Here is a 15,533-nt window from a genome sequence, read left to right as displayed (position 1 = left end):
ATACTTTGTAAAGACAGTCACATCCAATGCCAGGCGCATTTGAAGCCGGTTGATGCAACAGCATCAGTGACGCGGTGAATCCCTGCTGACATCTCATGCTACAGTCCAGATGATATTTGTGATTTGTTACTCCAGGAAAGTTTGAGGGAAAGTTTGGGCGAGGAACAGTTGAAATCATATCGGAGGTGTTGCTGGATTCTGCTGCAGCGCGTGTTTCATGTGTGTTCCAGAGAACCAGTTGCCCAGTCGAGCTCAATGCTATACGTTTTTATTCCTAATCCTTTCACAACCACAGCAGTGAATGTATTCAATACGTCCATTATTTGTCACATATTAAATATTAAATAAATATTGAACTACGGACAGCTCCTCCTTCTCTATGTGAAGCACTGGAACACCTGTGTGGAAGGTGCTATATAAATGAAGCTGAGTAGCAGAACTGACTGTCGTATTGGTTTTTTTTTTTGTTTTTTTTTAATTCGTCTTTAAAAACCATTATTTTCCCACGTGGAATTTTTTTTTCTTTTCTTTCACACAAATGCAGCCTAGAGGTTGTTGTTCAACACAATTTGGCCCTAAGGAAAGGGGAATTTATCTAGGATTTTTAGCATTGTTCGTTCTCTAACCCATGAAATATGATATGATAATTATGTTTTGATAATATTTATATGTTCTGACAGACTCAACAAATGTGGTGGAAAAGAAAGATCTTCAGAAAACCCATTGGAAAAGTAATGCAGACAGAACAAAAAAATGTTTTGAGTAGGTAAGGATATGTATTTAGTAATGCAGTATAGTAGTATATAGTATTAAAAAAATTGAATGTGCTGTAAATTACGATTATTATTATTACATTTTTCCCAATTACCTCTCAATATATTTTAATAGACAATAAATACTAAAGGAAAACAGGAAATCATGGTTAGTTTTGATCCAAATATTTTTATAGAGTCGCATGAATCCGACCAAGAGCCTTTGTTGTTGCGTTTTGTTGAGCCTTTCTCAATGTGGGTGGAAGTTTTCCTCCTAAAGGAGGAGTTTCAATCTCTCAAAGTTGATCCATCCAGATCTTCCCAAGTGGACATGGGGGCGCCAAACTTTTGGAACATTCTATTCTGGAAATTCTGTACAACAGGCGCCACCAAAGCATCCTTAACCATCAGTTGGAGAGGCGGCATCCTCTCCACCACCTGCAAGTTCACATGAACATAAAGCAGCCGGGGAAGCAGTTGTCCTCAGAAAGTAGCTGACAGTGTTTCCTCATCAAACTGCATGAATAGTGGATGGGGAGTTTTTCTCTCCCCGGACTAAGAGGCAGCATTAGTCAACAGACACGTCCAGAGTACGCCTGCAGCTCATGCATAAAGAAGTAAAGTGGACCTGAGGAGACACACTGTGGTCAAGACCACATTTCTCGGAGAGAAAAGAAAATCCGTCCAGATGGTTTCAATCTCCTCCACCTGCCATTGGTTCTTTTCATCGAACGTGCCAATATTCCGCTGTGCAACTGAAGCGATGAGCAACAGCGAATCGTCTGTATTAGACCCCTGGTGAGCTGTGAGACAGCCCTGCTGGCCTTGAGGACACATAGGATGACTGACAGTGACAAAAAGGTGGGTCAATAATCTTTATTGATGCTGTCCATGGCTAATGGAAAAACAGTCACACACTCAGAAGTGAAAAATGGAAGTTTGGGGTCAGACCTGGCATGATTTCAGCGGCCGGTGATTCATTTTGTGCTCAGCGCATGATGGTCAGGGCAAGGGTGGGAAATTGGCTTCAGGGAGGGACGCAAACACAAATCAACCCAAGTTACTGCCAGTTCTGGGGACCACCCAGAAGATGCCTGCAGAAATGGAGATGTTTGGAGAGAATTTTTTCTGTTTCTAATAGTACAGATTAGGTGATGGCCCACCAACACCGGCAGATAGAAATCATGAAATGGGTGGAAGTAAGAGACCTGTTCTCCTCTCACGCTTTGATCAGACTTTAATATAAAGCACCATTAAAAAAACAAACATGAGACTTCAAGGCGTCAAAGGAATTAAATGTTATAAGTGATGTAGACTTGATAACAATATGACTGAAGAAAAAAATAGAAGTCACTGCTTGTCAACTCTGTATATTCACAAATAATCCCCAAAATCCACGAGTGTTAAATGTCATGATGGCATGGTGAATGAAAATGTGATTCATGTGGTCTGTTCCAGGGCTCCACATCCCTGTGTAGCTGGGAATAAGTGGCAGAAAATGAAGGGTTGACAAAGATATTCCCATGTGCAGGAATGAGAAAAGGAGCCTGACAGAAAGTCTGAATTTGCAGTCACAACAGCAGGAATATGGCGATAGATTAGATGGGCTTTTCTCCAGCGTCCCTCTGAGTCAGTAGCTCGGTCATCCAGCAGAGTCTCGGTGTGCTGCCATTCCATGTCCAGATATTGACCAATAAGACCCAGTGTTGTGACAGCTCTGATGATGAATCTCCCTCACTAATGTCAGTACGTTGGTACGACCATATGGGAGCAGCAGCTGCCTCCAGCTTGCATTATTTATGGGAAGCATCTATCTTTATATCAAAGCCCAGTCGACGTGGTGAAGGTGGTGTCTCTGCACTTGACATGACTGACATCCAGCCACATGTGAGACTCTTGGGCTACACACAGGCTTCCCCTGGAAACCATATAAGATGTTTTGATTCTCTGCTGAAGCTTTTATAGTACTGAACTAGATATGGACGACATAAGTGAGCGGAAGATGGAGTTGTGGCTTCTTTCAGGAATGTAGGGCACTGCTTCAGCTGCTGGACAGCAAGTCACATGCAGTCTGGAGATGCCCCGAGACGCTCGGGGAACGACTGAATGTGTGGATCAAGTGTATAAACACCAGTTAAAGAGAGCTGGGAGGGACCCAGTGAATCCTGATGACCCAGATTACAAAGTCCATCCAAGCAGGGTCAATGGTGACGCTTTTCTGAGTCACGACTACAGATAACATTGTGAATGGACCACTGTCAAGAAATGTGAAAAGAAATCGGGTGTCATCACCGTTGTCTGGTCCTGACCTTGGACAAGTCAACTACAGTGGACGGATACAATAACTGAAAACATCATCCCCATCTGGTTTATTTAAACACTGTACAAACATGAAGGCAACCAGGAATACATGGAGCAAAACGGCAACTGATAGATGTCAAACGTAAAGGAGGCACATCTACAGTAATATTTGATTGACAAGAGGAACGACTGGCAGGTTCAGAACACATGACAGGTTGTAAAAAAAATTCAAACCAGCAGCCACCCATGAGTCTAGTTAGGCGTTTAAAGTAAATCTTAAAATGCCAGACAAATGAGTCACTTTTCTGTGTCTGCAAGTTCAACAAACTCAAATGCTGTGGGATCCAAAACAGTCTTGATACTAGCCTGTTACAGTCCTGTGAACTTCTTCCTCGTGTTCTTTGGAGATTTTGGCTTTCTAGCGTTTTTCTCTGTCAAGCTGAATTTGCCAGCTTTGATGTCCGCCTCCCACTGCTTCTTGACCAGTGTGTAGAGCCTCATGGTGGCCTGCGCGTCCTGGACCTGAGAGCCACAGACACACAGGTTTGTTTACAGCGACTGAGTAACCACTTTCTCAACATGTGCACATATTGATATACAGCACATTGAGGCAGCAACAATTGCAATACATCTTTACAAAATAACTGACTGAGTATCATCATGCAAGCATGTACTTCTGACCAAGTAATCAAATGGCCGTAGATCAGAAGAGCATTTTGGGTTGTACATTCTTGATCAAAACAGAAGTAGATGATCTTCACCGACAAAAACACAAGTGATCAAAAAGGTTTCTCTTACAGAAGAATGTTCTCCCTGCTGAACCTTGACATTCAGGATTTCTTTGCAGAGGAGCTTCAGCGACGGCCGTTTGGTCTGAAAGAAAACAAAATGGTTGTATTATCATAATGGCAGACAGCGATCGAGATGACATGAACACATGGCTTCACGTTACCTTTACAGTTTTCCTGAATGGTTTGTACTTCTGCGTGTCTCGGATGTGTTTTTTTGGATGGTCTAGAAGTAGAATCTGCAACAAACAAATATTTGTTTAAGCAAAACACGTGTACTCTGTGTATGTACAGTGGAGGAATATTGAAATGAGGAACCTTTAAATCATTGTGAATGGCGTGTCCCACTACTATTCTGCCTTTCAGGATCTCAGCCACCTCCTGCTGCACAGTCTTCATGTCCTCACCTGCAATGATCCATGGTGGAATGTAAACCAAAATAAAAAAGCTGCAGGTGTCTGATTAACAACTACAAAAACCAACAGTTGTAAAAATCACTTGCCGTCCTTGATGTCCTGTGGTCGGATGCCGCTCACAGCCGTCCTGTAGTCCGTCACCTTCTCCGTTGGCTTCACGTATTTGTCGTACAGGCATTTCCCAAACTGGTTGACCAAAGAGACTCTGGCCAAGATGCTCTCCTGCCCCTCTGGTCCCACTCCCACCATCTCACAATCGATAGCGACTGCTCTGGTGATGCTGACAGTTAGCATAGCAAAGAGACCACACGTGAGTTTCATAGAAAGTCACAAGCTAATATAATATTCCAGAGTAGAGTAGAAAGTAGGCGCAACCCTTGTTTCCCATGAAAGCGATACTGAACATGACAGCATGTCAGTCATAAACAATAATGTTTGCCAACAGCGCCTCCATTTTTCAAGTGAAAGCAATGTGATAATCACAATGCTATCAGATATAGTTAACATAACGTTCAATGTATTGAGGAATATGTTATATGTTTTTTCAGGAGATGGTTGAATAAATGTGAATCTTTTTTAATGTTAATGTTTTTGGACACTTTTTTAGCTCAGCATTTCATCAAAACTGTTCATTCTGCTCCTTTTCAATCTGTCTTCATGTAAGATGAAATATTGACTGAACTGTTTGCGATGTATCAATGTAGAACCTAAGTGATGCAATAGTTACAAAAACGTTCAGAATGTTTGTAATATATCAGAGGATTTAAGTAAACATTAAAAACAAGAGCCATTAAGGCTTTTTGTAACATGAAAAGAAAAAATAATTAATTAAATTTAATTATTTTTTTTTTTTTTTCAACACATCGCCCATGAAAACTAAGTTACTATTATATACAGCCTGCAGCGCTATGTACAGTATGTAGCTATCAACAACCTGATGCACAGATGAGAACCATTACTTTCACTGTCTTAAAGAGGATTTCATTTATAGTACTTACCCCTCAAAAGCTCTCTCTTTCACAAGCTTGTCCACCTCCTTGTTTTTTGAAATGCCCTGCTTCTTCCTCATGATCTCCGCAGCCTCTGGTCCCAGCGTTGCCTCAATGTCATCTGGATCTACGTCATCAAACCAGAGGTCTGCTCTGAAGATGGAATGGAGATTAAATAAATACTTAGTCTCACAAGCACGAGAGGTTCAAATGTGTTTTTTTTCTACACAAAAATATATATGGACTATAAAGAAAGATTTGCGTCAATTTGAGACTATAGATTTTTTTTTCCAGAATCAAAGGACAATGATTCTCCTAAAATTATCCAAACTTCATTTCACAGCTGAGACCACAATGATGTGTTTTTCACTGCAGTAACATGAATGTCCATTTGAATTGTATGACTTTGTAACTATTGGTGTGTTCAATTGTGCTAACCATCAAAGCTGTCATGAGTTTGCTCTTTTTCGACGACGTGACGCACTGGACATTTAGAGAGGAGGCAATTTCCTGCACGTCCGCGGTCGGTCATTAGGTGAAAGCATGCGTCATCCCTTTAGTTATTTATTCCATCGTCTGAGCAGGGATCAGCTTCTGAAACTGGTAATGTGACTAAAACTACACCAAAATATTTATTTAAGAGCCATGATCAATACTGATGTGCTAGAAATCATCTCAGACATCTGGTTGAAGTCATACTGTTGTTTTTTGTATGTGTGTGTCTTGACTTTCATCCATGTTGTCATTAGGCCTCGTCCAGTATCAGGCCACTGGTGAGCAAAGCTGTGAATTGGTGTTGTGGGGGCACACATGGCTGTTGACAATGGAAAGAAAGAACACACATAACTTACTCTGTGGGCGCGGGTTCCTTCATCACGACTTCCTTCTTCTTTGCAGCAGGCCCACTGTCAGCTTCACTTAACTTGCGCTTTTTCTTTGCCGAATTAGAGGCCTGTTTCAGATTTACACCAGCTGGGTGATTCTTTTTATGGTCCTTAGAAACAACATCCTTAATGTTTTTTTGCTTCCCATTGTGTCCAGAGTCAGTTTGACCTAAACCAGTCTTTTTCTTTGAAGAAACTTCCTTAGACTCTACTTTCTCAAGTGTACCATTTGTGGATTTTTGTGATACAGTCTTTGGCTGACTGGCCTTTAAAACCTGTGGGAAAGAATATAGTGGTTACCACGACGCAATGCACCAGCAGATGGCAACAATATCCAGTCTGGTTAGTGTACAAAACATTGCATTTGTATAGTGAGGAGGAGGAGTGAGCATTGCATCTCTGCTGGCTGTTTTTTTTCTTTTTTCTTTTTCATTGCAATGCACACGTCTATGGAAGCACGACTGCATACAGACCTAATACAGACCTAATAAAATAATATATCAAATGATCTAGAGAGAACATTCTAATCATAAACTTAAATGTTCAAAAAAGGCTGTAATGCCCGAGGAACTACCTTACAAATACATGAAATTGAAGGTCAACGTTTGGCGTGACCTTAACAGATGTGTATTTAGGTTAGATTAGATGTTCTTCATTAGTTGGAATATTAAGAAAAAGATGTGACACACTCCTTTTTATTGTAAGGCAAAGAATCTGATTTTTTTTTGTTACTACGAGGCAGGACTTACTAAGCTAAAAACAAATGCTGATGCCACTACAACGTGCACAAAATAATGTGATGGCACCACCATCTTAAAGAAACAGTTCTAGCAATGCAACACATAGAACAGGGTCGAGTCTTACCTCTTGTAAGGATTTCCAGTTGACAGAGAATTGTTTAGCATCTTTGGGGGGTAAACTCTGCTGACTGTTAGGCACAGCATTCTTAACTTTCGACTTTTTATTCTTAAACTTCCAGCGCTTCTTCTTTGTAGCAGTGTTTTTCTGTTGATTTTTGTTTTGATCTTTCTTGACATTAATCTTCGACATTCTTACTGAACTTAACAAATGGCTTCACACAAGTGAATAAATGATTTCGAGATTAGCATCACATCAGACCACTGAACTCCAGAGTACGCTTCCCCAAAACGCGATGCCACTACAACAAACAACTCCTATCACAATGCTTATTGATCAAAAGGAGCTAAACGAATCATCGAAATGACGACAGGCAGGTAGCCACCTCCGAAATAGGCTTTACTTTCCCCACGCTGCATCACCATGCAGGAGACTGTGTACTTCCGTGGCGTGCAACGACCAAATGCGTCCGACAGTAAAATATATCTACCTCTGCTGCGTACGCAGTCAAAAGAGCTTGACGTCACTTTCACGTTTTACATATGATCCGAAGTATACATTTTTAATTTGGGTCATTTTCTGAAATATCCATTATTTATTAAAATAGATGTATCTATTTACGTTGGATGCACAGTAGGAACCATGTTATGTTCCTGTTTCCACTCATCTGTTACACAGCAGGGAAAACAATCGATTGCCGATTGTCATTACAGTATGTGACAGTGTAGACGCTCTTTAGATTATTTCCCGGTTGTTTGTTTGCATTTGCAACAACCATCTAAGGTACTTTGTACGCGACGTAAGCTTTGTTTATCTTTAGTTTTGCTTATTCAACTATGCATCTGTTTTGAGGGTGATAATTCTAACCTAGCTTAGTTATTGTCCTGTTCTGTTTCCGCATTATGTCTTTTTTTTTCTTCCAGATCATGGTGGAGAATTCTCCGTCCCCTCTTCCAGAGAGAGCGATCTATGGATTTGTGCTATTCCTTTCTTCCAAATTTGCCTTCTGTAAGGGTTATTTTTTATTTGCATATTACAGCCTTATAATTCATGAATAGCCGTTTCCATGCCGTCGGTAAAATTGACTTTCATATGTGTGGCATGCTCGTCACAACTGTGGGAACCCATATTGCAAAGGGGAAAGATTCTCTAGATTTGACAGGAAGTTAGATTTTTAAATGGAAAAGTCCAGTCATATGTTTGGCATAGGTTTTCTCAGCCACACTTAACACTGTCAAGCAAACACCAAAGAGCTGCTGTATCCAAGTTCTCCTGAAATCAGCTCACTGTATTGAGTATCTGGTGTTTCTTGGTGTAGTTTTTGTTTCACTTTTATGATAATTGTTCCCTGAGATGTAGCAACCTAGCAAAATTAAGACATCAGCACCAACCACAAAATCACAATGTATGACAAATGCTAGTCACAAAAGACATATTTTTTTCATTTGTTTTGTCAAATATTCCTGATGAATAGGTAAATATAATTGCCTCTCTCTGCAGTCCTGATATTGTTTGGGATGCTTAGAAAAACAGTAGTTTCCTTCATTGTACATTTTGGAATTTATTTATTTTTTCATACATATAAAACACAGCAGTATATTACACTTTATACCAATTGAAAATACGTGATGGGGTAGCAACTTTAATATGTAAAATGTGGGGAGAGAATGACTGAGTTTTCTTTTTATAGTTCTGTACTGTGTGTGGGCTTTTGTGCCAGAGGAGTGGCTCCATTTTGTAGGACTCACATACTGGCCTCAAAAGTAAGTGATCATACACCCTGGATTTACATTTATACGCGTTGGTGTGCATCACCTTTTAATCGTGTTTAATGTGGTATTTTAGGTATTGGGCTCTTGCTGTTCCAATCTACCTCCTGGTTGCACTGATCGTGTTTTTGATCGTTCTCTTTGGAGTGAATATGCTCAACACTGCTCCGCTTGACTCAGTTGACAACGTCACAGGTGAAATCCATGATGTAATATATTATTTTGCCAAGTTTTTTTTTTTTTTTTGCATTCCAGACTACAGTTATTTCCTCTGTTGCAGATGTGTACGCTCAAGCTCAGATGAAGGATAACAGTCGTAAAGGGGGAATCCCTCAACTCAAGGATGTTTCCATAAGTGAAGTCAACAGAATATTCTACTTGTCACATAAGTCATGACAACTGGAAAACTGATAGACTTTGTGTACATAAATTGAACTGCACTGTGTGAATTAGATCTGGGTTGATGCAAACCACTAATAAATTGTCTGTTTTCATAATTGTACATTCATTTTTAGAGGTTTTGTAATTCAGCTGTATCTCTACAAGTTAAAATGAAACACTGCATTTTCACCAAATTGTCTATATGATTTAGTTTTGCCCTTTAATAGAATATAAACACTCAATATCTTAAGTGACATCATGTTGACTCATAATTCAACAGTGTGACTTTGGCATTACACTGCATTATATTAGGTCCAGCCTGTGCTTAGAAAATTGTATGATACACAGACCTGATGGTGCTTCATTTGAATATGACGTTGTTGCATAGTGCTGGCAAATCCTCCTGCCATTTGCTCCCTTTACATGTGCAGACCACAATGCTGACATATCTATATTAATTATAAAAAGAAGATGGTCACAAACCGACCTAAATTTGCGCGAGATTCACTTTGCCTCTTTAGCCTCTAATGACTACACAAATGAATGAGAACTTCTTTTGGCATTCTAACACAACAATCCATTTGTTGTCCTCTTTTTCAAGTTAAATGTTGGCAGCAGAAATTTACTGCTGCTTACCGTTGCCGCACCTATTCGGGTCACTGACTACCAAGTGCCTCCTGTCCAGAGGGGGGCGATCGCGTTCGTCGCGCCCTTTTAATTTAATAGGAGAAGAAGCGATTGGTGAAAACTGCAGCTGGAGTAATTTGTACCTTTTATAAAGGTAACCTCGAGTTATACAATAGTAATTAATGGCTTTTGCGCTGCCAGTTTGGTTCCTGGCCCAACAGGAGCTGTTGTCCAGCGAAGATGACTGCTCGGGGATTTTCGACGACTTCGATGATGAGGCTTTGTTCGACTTTTTTCACTTGAATCGGCCCTGCATCTCCTTCATCGCGGACACGCTCCGTGAGCGCATTGCCCCACTTTCCGAGAGAGACCTCTCGGCGGACGCGATGGTGATGGTGACCCTGAATTATTTAGCTCATGGCGTCTCCTCCCCAGCGGTCCTGCAGAGAGCGCGCCTCTCTCACGAAGACAACCCGAGCGTCATCTGCGCGGTGTGCGCCGCCCTGGCTGACATGTGTGAGCAGTTCGTCTCCTTCCCCCTCAGCGCAGAAAGCAGGGAGAACCTGGCTTTGAAAACGGAGAGACTTTGCGGGATCCCCGGAGTTTTGGGGGTCTTGGCTCCAGTCCACTTTAAGATCAGAGCGTCGCCGTACGAGAAGGACACGTTCCGATCGTTTGTGAACAGCGTTGGCTTCACGTCGGTGGTCAGTCAGCTCATCTGCGACTATGACGGAAACGTCCTGAGCGTGGAGCAGTGTTGTGGAGGCAGTGCCTTTGAGCAAGATCTCTGGGAGTCCTCCTGCAAGGGGAAGGAGATGGAGGGAGGAGTGCATGGATCCTACTGGGTTTTAGGTAAAAAAAAAAAAAGCCTCTGATCAGAGTTCTATTCAAAACGACCTGCGATATTTCACTTAACTCATCCACTAAATATGGATCAGGGACGATGTTGCTTTACTCTGAATCATGTGTACATGACGAAGATCCAGCTCACGTGACTGACTTGAATTGCAGGTCACATAAGTTCAATTCATTTCCAGCACGGGGACTTGGTGCATCACCATCAGCACCATCTGTTAGACTTCTAGTTTGGGCCTTTCAGAGTTTCATATGATGTGTTAAACACCACTGTATATGTTAACTGTTAAAAGCAACGCCAAGTCAGTCTTTGCAAGTATTAGATACTTGTGAGGTTAGAATGGTGTTTTAAATGTTGCTCAAATCCTCTGCAGGACCTTTGTTGTGTCAGTGCAAGGAAGTCTTCTCTTGGTTTCAACACCATCAGAAGGAACTTGCATCACAAGGCAGGCCAGGCCTTAGAGAATGAGGAAATAGACGTATGTCACTGGAAGTTTATTCCCTGACATTTAACCCTCACGAGCTGAAAGAGAGTCAACCATCACAAAGGATCACAGCACGCGAACACTGACAGATCATCGCGTGGCTGGCTTCAGAAGTATTGTTGCCATTAACACATTTTTGTTCAAGAAAACAAGTGACACAAAAGTGTAGCCATAATACATAAACGTGTGTCATTTATGGGTCATCTTTTTAACTACGCCTTGGAAGTGAAATGTTTATAATTCAGCCAAATCGACTAATCGCCAGCAGAAAATTCAAAACCATTTCTAAAGTTCCTTTGACAATAGTGTTTGATCTTGGCTGTCACCGACTGCTGACTTAAGAATGTGAGGCGGGGCAAACTTTAAAGTGCAACTATCAGTCAGTGCAGTAAGATGAAGTTGAAATCAGCAGATAAGATGTTGAAACAGTAGGGTGGAGCTAGTGCTGTGTAATACACTACACACAATTTCAGGCAGCTGGTCATAATGTTTCCATGAGATTGAAGTGCAGCGTCTGTGCCTCACTTATCTCCTCCCTTTTTTTTTTTTTTATTAATAGGGGGATCTGGTTACTTCCAGAGCAAACACGTCCTGACCCCTGTGTCAGAGCCAAAGAACGAGAGAGAGGTGTTCTTCAACAGAGCCCACGCCAGGATCTACAACGTCATGCAGGCGACGCTCAGCTCCATGAGGAGACGTTTCAGGTGTCTGCTGCAACTGGGATTTGTGCATGACAGTTCTTTGGAAAAAAAGTTCAACATCATAAAGGCGTGCGTCGTCCTCCACAACATCAGCAAGAAGTTCTCCGTCCCCCCCCCTGCTGTGGCAGGGAAGCCGGAGCTGCTTCAGACTGGGAAACTTCCTTCTCGGTTGGTCACAGTTGACCAAGAGGCCTGGAGCATTCGAAAGAAACTCATCGACTCCAAGTTTGCCGAACCCTTCAGCCCTAACTAACAGCAACAGGGCTCCAACTGTCTCCAAATGCAATTTTATTTTATTTCGTCATGACTTTTGTGTGAGAAATGTGAGAATAAAAACACGATGAGTAGGGTGATGATCCCAAATGTCATGGACTCACACGGATCGGACTGAGCGGAAAGTGATTTTAAGTTAAATAATGAATCTGAAATGCAAAGCCTTGAATAAGGGGAGCCGAGGTTCAGCGAAACTCCTTGAGTGCCGTGGCGTTGACATAGATCATGTCTGAATTCTCGTAGATGTTTTCCTGCTGCTCGTGCGACGGCAGACTGTCCAAGATGCACTGGTGCAGGTAAACATACTGGGCCTGGACGGAACAAAGCAGAGGGTTGGGGCGCGGTGGCACGGTTAGGATCACGCACGTGGCTCACCTCTGTCTGCACCATGTGCGGCCGCCGCAGTCTCATCTTGTGCACAAAGCCGTGGATGTCCACGGCTTTCTCCTGCTCCAGCTGCTGGAGGAGAACGTCCAGGGCAATGAGGGTGCCAGTTCTTCCCACACCAGCGCTGAGGCGACAGCAGAACCATTAGATAACACTGCATGAAACCTTCATATGCAGCAGAAGCAAGTTCTCCATGACTTGAATTTTCCTTGCATGGTCCTGATAACTGATGTGTTGATATAATGAAATCACTTGTTTTTTTATTTATTTATTCCTTTGAGACTGAGGTCACCTTTTGCATACACTTTGTCCCCTTTCTTGCATTATACACAGCAGCTAATGTTTTCATTAAAAAAGATGTATTTATTTATTTGTGAATCAGTGTTTACATAGTTGTTCCTCTAGTACAGTAGTGTGTAGAGTACAGCCTGAGGGCCGAGGTCGAAGGAAAAGTACAATGACGCTTTGGATTTTTAAATGTTACTCATTCATTTTTTTAGGTGTTCATTTTCTTTTTTATGTTCCTGAATTTGAATGAGTCATTTCACTGTTTTTCTTTTCAAAATAAAAGGATGATGACTAAATAGCATGTGATCTTCTTCTTTTCCTTTTGGCTTCTCCCTTCAGGGGTGGCCACAGCAGGTCACCTTCCTCCATCTCACCCTGTCCTCTGCTTCCTCTTCTCTCAAACCTACAAACCTCATGTCCTCCTTCACCACCTCCATCAATCTCCTCTTTGGCCTTCCTCTCCACCTTCTGCCTGGCAGTTCCAACCTCAACATCTTCCTACCAATGTACTGGCTCTCTCTCCTCTGTACATGTCCAAACCATCTCCATCTAGCCTCTCTGACTTTGTCTCCTAAACTCCTGACCACATGTGCTGTCCCTCTGATCTACGGCTTCCTGATCCTATCCATCCTGCTCACTCCCAGAGAGAACCTCAGCATCTTCATCTCTGCTACCTCCAGCTCTGCCTCCTGTCTTTTCCTCACTGCCACTGTTTCCAAACCATACAACATTGCTGGCCTCACCACCCTTTTGTACACTTAGCCTTTCATCCATGCCGACACCCTTTTGTCACACGTCACACCTGACGCTTTTCTCCAATGATTCCATCCTGCCTGCACCCGCTTCTTCGCTTCTTTCTCACACTCTCCACGAAGTGCCTTACTCATGTTTTACCCAGATATTGCAGTATACATCTATATTGAGATCCTTTAAATAAAGTGAAACAATATATAGTCAAATATATATCTTCTGTCCTTTGACTTGTTGCCTCTCACGTCAGTCAAACTAAAGAATTGTGGCCCCTCGGGAAATTGAATTGCCCACCCATCCTTTAGTACCTGCAGTGGACCACAGTGGGCGCTGTGCTCATCTCCTCCTGGATGTGTTGCCTCACCAGTCTTCTGAACTTTATGAGGACACTGGTGGTCTGAGGGACCCCGTGGTCCGGCCAGGCCGTGAAGTGGAAGTGCTTCACTCGGCGCTGCTCTGAGGTGGAGCTCTGTGAGGTACACACATAAACAACTCCAGTGCAGCAGCAACATCCTTAACGCTTACCTGCCCCTTCATTTAACTCTCCTCTCAATATTTTCCTTCACAATAACGTACATGTTTGACCGTAATATCCTTCAATGTCCAGTTGGTTTCTTCGGTCTGAGAATCCACAGACACCAGCAGGTCTCCATAAAGATGAGGTCTGTCAGGGGGAGGCCAGTACTGCTCACACTTGATCTGGGGAAAGAGTCGTCTTCTTTAGTTGCATCATTTGGAACCACTTCAGCGTCGTCTTTCTTCCAGGATAAGAAACATGGTGCAACATACTGTAGCGCAAGTAGTGACTCCAAAAGGGAGGTTTATCAGTATGGAGCATCCACTGTTGATAGAAACAAACTTAGCAGCTAGGAACAGAGCAGACTATAATGTTTGCACTGATCAGGCTTACACAGTAATACATAAAAAAAAAAACAATGAATACTAATGTTATTATAGTTCACAAAACTAACAAAAAAACAAAACGAAAATTGTATTGTATTTTCGTTAAATATAAATAAAAACAAAAGTTCATAAAACGATAACTAACCACATTATCTGTTAACAAAACAAATTTAAAAAATCATATATATATATATATATATATATATATATATATATATATATATATATATATATATATATATATATATATAAAATAGCGAAATTGTTGCTTATTTGATAAAGAAGCATTTTGAGTAAAAATCAAATTATTTTTGGCTCAGCTGGTTTCACCACAGCTGTGGGCCAGGTGTGGCATGTCAACTAACTCTAAAACCAATAAAAATTAAACTGAAACTAAGCACTTTCCAAGAACTGAAACTCATTAAAACTAGTCAACCGACTCTAGAAACTAATTCAAACTAAATGAATTTGAAAGACCAAAATACAAAATAAAACTAAAACAAAAACTACTAAAAAGTGTATTTATTATAACCTTGCTCAGTGCACACTGAAACAACAAGGGCCACCACACAGACACCACGTGTTCAGGTATAAGGTGAATGAGATGCCAAATTGAAATACTTTTCTAGATAGAAATAAGCTCACCCTTGTGAGTTCGACACAGTTGGTTACCATGACGATGCTTCTGACTTGTTGTTCCCATACCATCCTCCAGAAGTCGCTGACTGTGGCGGGCAGGGGTCCCTGAGTGGCAATGTATTCTTGGTCGTTGCGATAGCCCTGAGGATCATCTCTATTATTATTCTGCGTATTTGTCTTCACCATCTACTGATGAACTGCAACTCAAAATCTCATCGCACCCACCGGCATAAAACTAGCATTTATGTAGTCCGACTTCCCGGAGAGCTTCACTCTGGACGCGTCATCTGCAAAAGTTGGATGAAAAAAAAAAAAAAAAAAAGTGATTTAACTAGAAGAGTTCCAGAGTTCTCCAACTAGAGATCCCACTTACATGGCAGGATGTTGGTGAATCGGTTCTTGACTTGGTTCTCAGGATAAAGTGCTACATGCTGCGACTGCTCTGCACCAACGCCGAAAAGATCCTGCAGGTCAACAAAGCATTGCA

At 41.7% G+C, this 15,533-nt stretch overlaps 4 protein-coding genes across 6 annotated transcripts in view; 2 read left to right on the top strand and 2 right to left on the bottom strand.

Moving 5' to 3' along the window:
• Positions 1–3,089: 3,089 nt before the first annotated feature.
• On the bottom strand, positions 3,090–7,432 carry rexo4 (REX4 homolog, 3'-5' exonuclease). Its single transcript, XM_053866660.1, has 8 exons — positions 6,995–7,432; positions 6,098–6,405; positions 5,256–5,399; positions 4,344–4,537; positions 4,160–4,248; positions 4,006–4,080; positions 3,852–3,926; positions 3,090–3,575 (listed from the first exon to the last, which is right to left on the bottom strand). Exons 1-8 carry the CDS (start codon positions 7,178–7,180, stop codon positions 3,423–3,425), a joined length of 1,224 nt encoding a protein of 407 aa, XP_053722635.1. The 5' UTR covers positions 7,181–7,432; the 3' UTR covers positions 3,090–3,422.
• A 236-nt stretch (positions 7,433–7,668) lies between these two features.
• Positions 7,669–9,254, top strand: pigp (phosphatidylinositol glycan anchor biosynthesis, class P). 2 transcript variants are annotated; one of them, XM_053866665.1, is made up of 5 exons: positions 7,669–7,771; positions 7,912–7,996; positions 8,679–8,751; positions 8,834–8,952; positions 9,038–9,254. In XM_053866665.1, the coding sequence occupies exons 2-5, from the start codon at positions 7,915–7,917 to the stop codon at positions 9,151–9,153; spliced, it is 390 nt and encodes a 129-aa protein (XP_053722640.1). In that variant the 5' UTR covers positions 7,669–7,771; positions 7,912–7,914; the 3' UTR covers positions 9,154–9,254. The 2 variants fall into 2 exon arrangements, with proteins under 2 accessions (XP_053722640.1, XP_053722641.1); XM_053866666.1 differs by having other exon boundaries at positions 7,691–7,787.
• Positions 9,255–9,869: 615 nt separating this feature from the next.
• Positions 9,870–13,040, top strand: si:dkey-197c15.6 (putative nuclease HARBI1). The gene is made up of 2 exons (XM_053866661.1): positions 9,870–10,617; positions 11,665–13,040. Exons 1-2 carry the CDS (start codon positions 9,948–9,950, stop codon positions 12,057–12,059), a joined length of 1,065 nt encoding a protein of 354 aa, XP_053722636.1. The 5' UTR covers positions 9,870–9,947; the 3' UTR covers positions 12,060–13,040.
• LOC128759585 (spermatogenesis-associated protein 13-like) overlaps positions 12,078–15,533 on the bottom strand; it is a 23,774-nt gene continuing 20,318 nt past the window's right edge. For both annotated transcript variants that reach the window (XM_053866648.1, XM_053866649.1), the window contains exons 13-19: positions 15,420–15,510; positions 15,272–15,333; positions 15,053–15,187; positions 14,081–14,203; positions 13,813–13,973; positions 12,455–12,590; positions 12,078–12,390 (exon numbers count right to left, since the gene is read on the bottom strand). In XM_053866648.1, the coding sequence (XP_053722623.1) occupies positions 12,265–12,390; positions 12,455–12,590; positions 13,813–13,973; positions 14,081–14,203; positions 15,053–15,187; positions 15,272–15,333; positions 15,420–15,510 (834 nt within the window). In that variant the 3' untranslated portion in view covers positions 12,078–12,264. The remainder of the gene's footprint in view (positions 12,391–12,454; positions 12,591–13,812; positions 13,974–14,080; positions 14,204–15,052; positions 15,188–15,271; positions 15,334–15,419; positions 15,511–15,533) is intronic.

The sequence above is a fragment of the Synchiropus splendidus genome, chromosome 5 (genome assembly GCF_027744825.2).
Source record: "Synchiropus splendidus isolate RoL2022-P1 chromosome 5, RoL_Sspl_1.0, whole genome shotgun sequence".
Lineage (NCBI taxonomy): Eukaryota > Metazoa > Chordata > Actinopteri > Syngnathiformes > Callionymidae > Synchiropus > Synchiropus splendidus.
Note: the sequence above shows the minus strand (reverse complement) of the source record. Positions and strands in the feature narration are given on the sequence as shown.

Coding starts and splice junctions, on each gene's coding strand:
- rexo4 (XM_053866660.1), bottom strand. CDS start 7,180: ATGTCGAAGATTAATGTCAAGAAAGATCAAAACAAAAATCAACAGAAA. Junction 4,081..4,159: donor CCATTCACAATGATTTAAAG/GTTCCTCATTTC, acceptor TGTTTGTTGCAG/ATTCTACTTCTAGACCATCC. Junction 3,927..4,005: donor CATTCAGGAAAACTGTAAAG/GTAACGTGAAGC, acceptor GTTTTCTTTCAG/ACCAAACGGCCGTCGCTGAA.
- si:dkey-197c15.6 (XM_053866661.1), top strand. CDS start 9,948: ATGGCTTTTGCGCTGCCAGTTTGGTTCCTGGCCCAACAGGAGCTGTTG. Junction 10,618..11,664: donor TGGATCCTACTGGGTTTTAG/GTAAAAAAAAAA, acceptor TTTTATTAATAG/GGGGATCTGGTTACTTCCAG.
- pigp (XM_053866665.1), top strand. CDS start 7,915: ATGGTGGAGAATTCTCCGTCCCCTCTTCCAGAGAGAGCGATCTATGGA. Junction 7,997..8,678: donor TTCTTCCAAATTTGCCTTCT/GTAAGGGTTATT, acceptor TTCTTTTTATAG/TTCTGTACTGTGTGTGGGCT. Junction 8,752..8,833: donor CTCACATACTGGCCTCAAAA/GTAAGTGATCAT, acceptor GTGGTATTTTAG/GTATTGGGCTCTTGCTGTTC.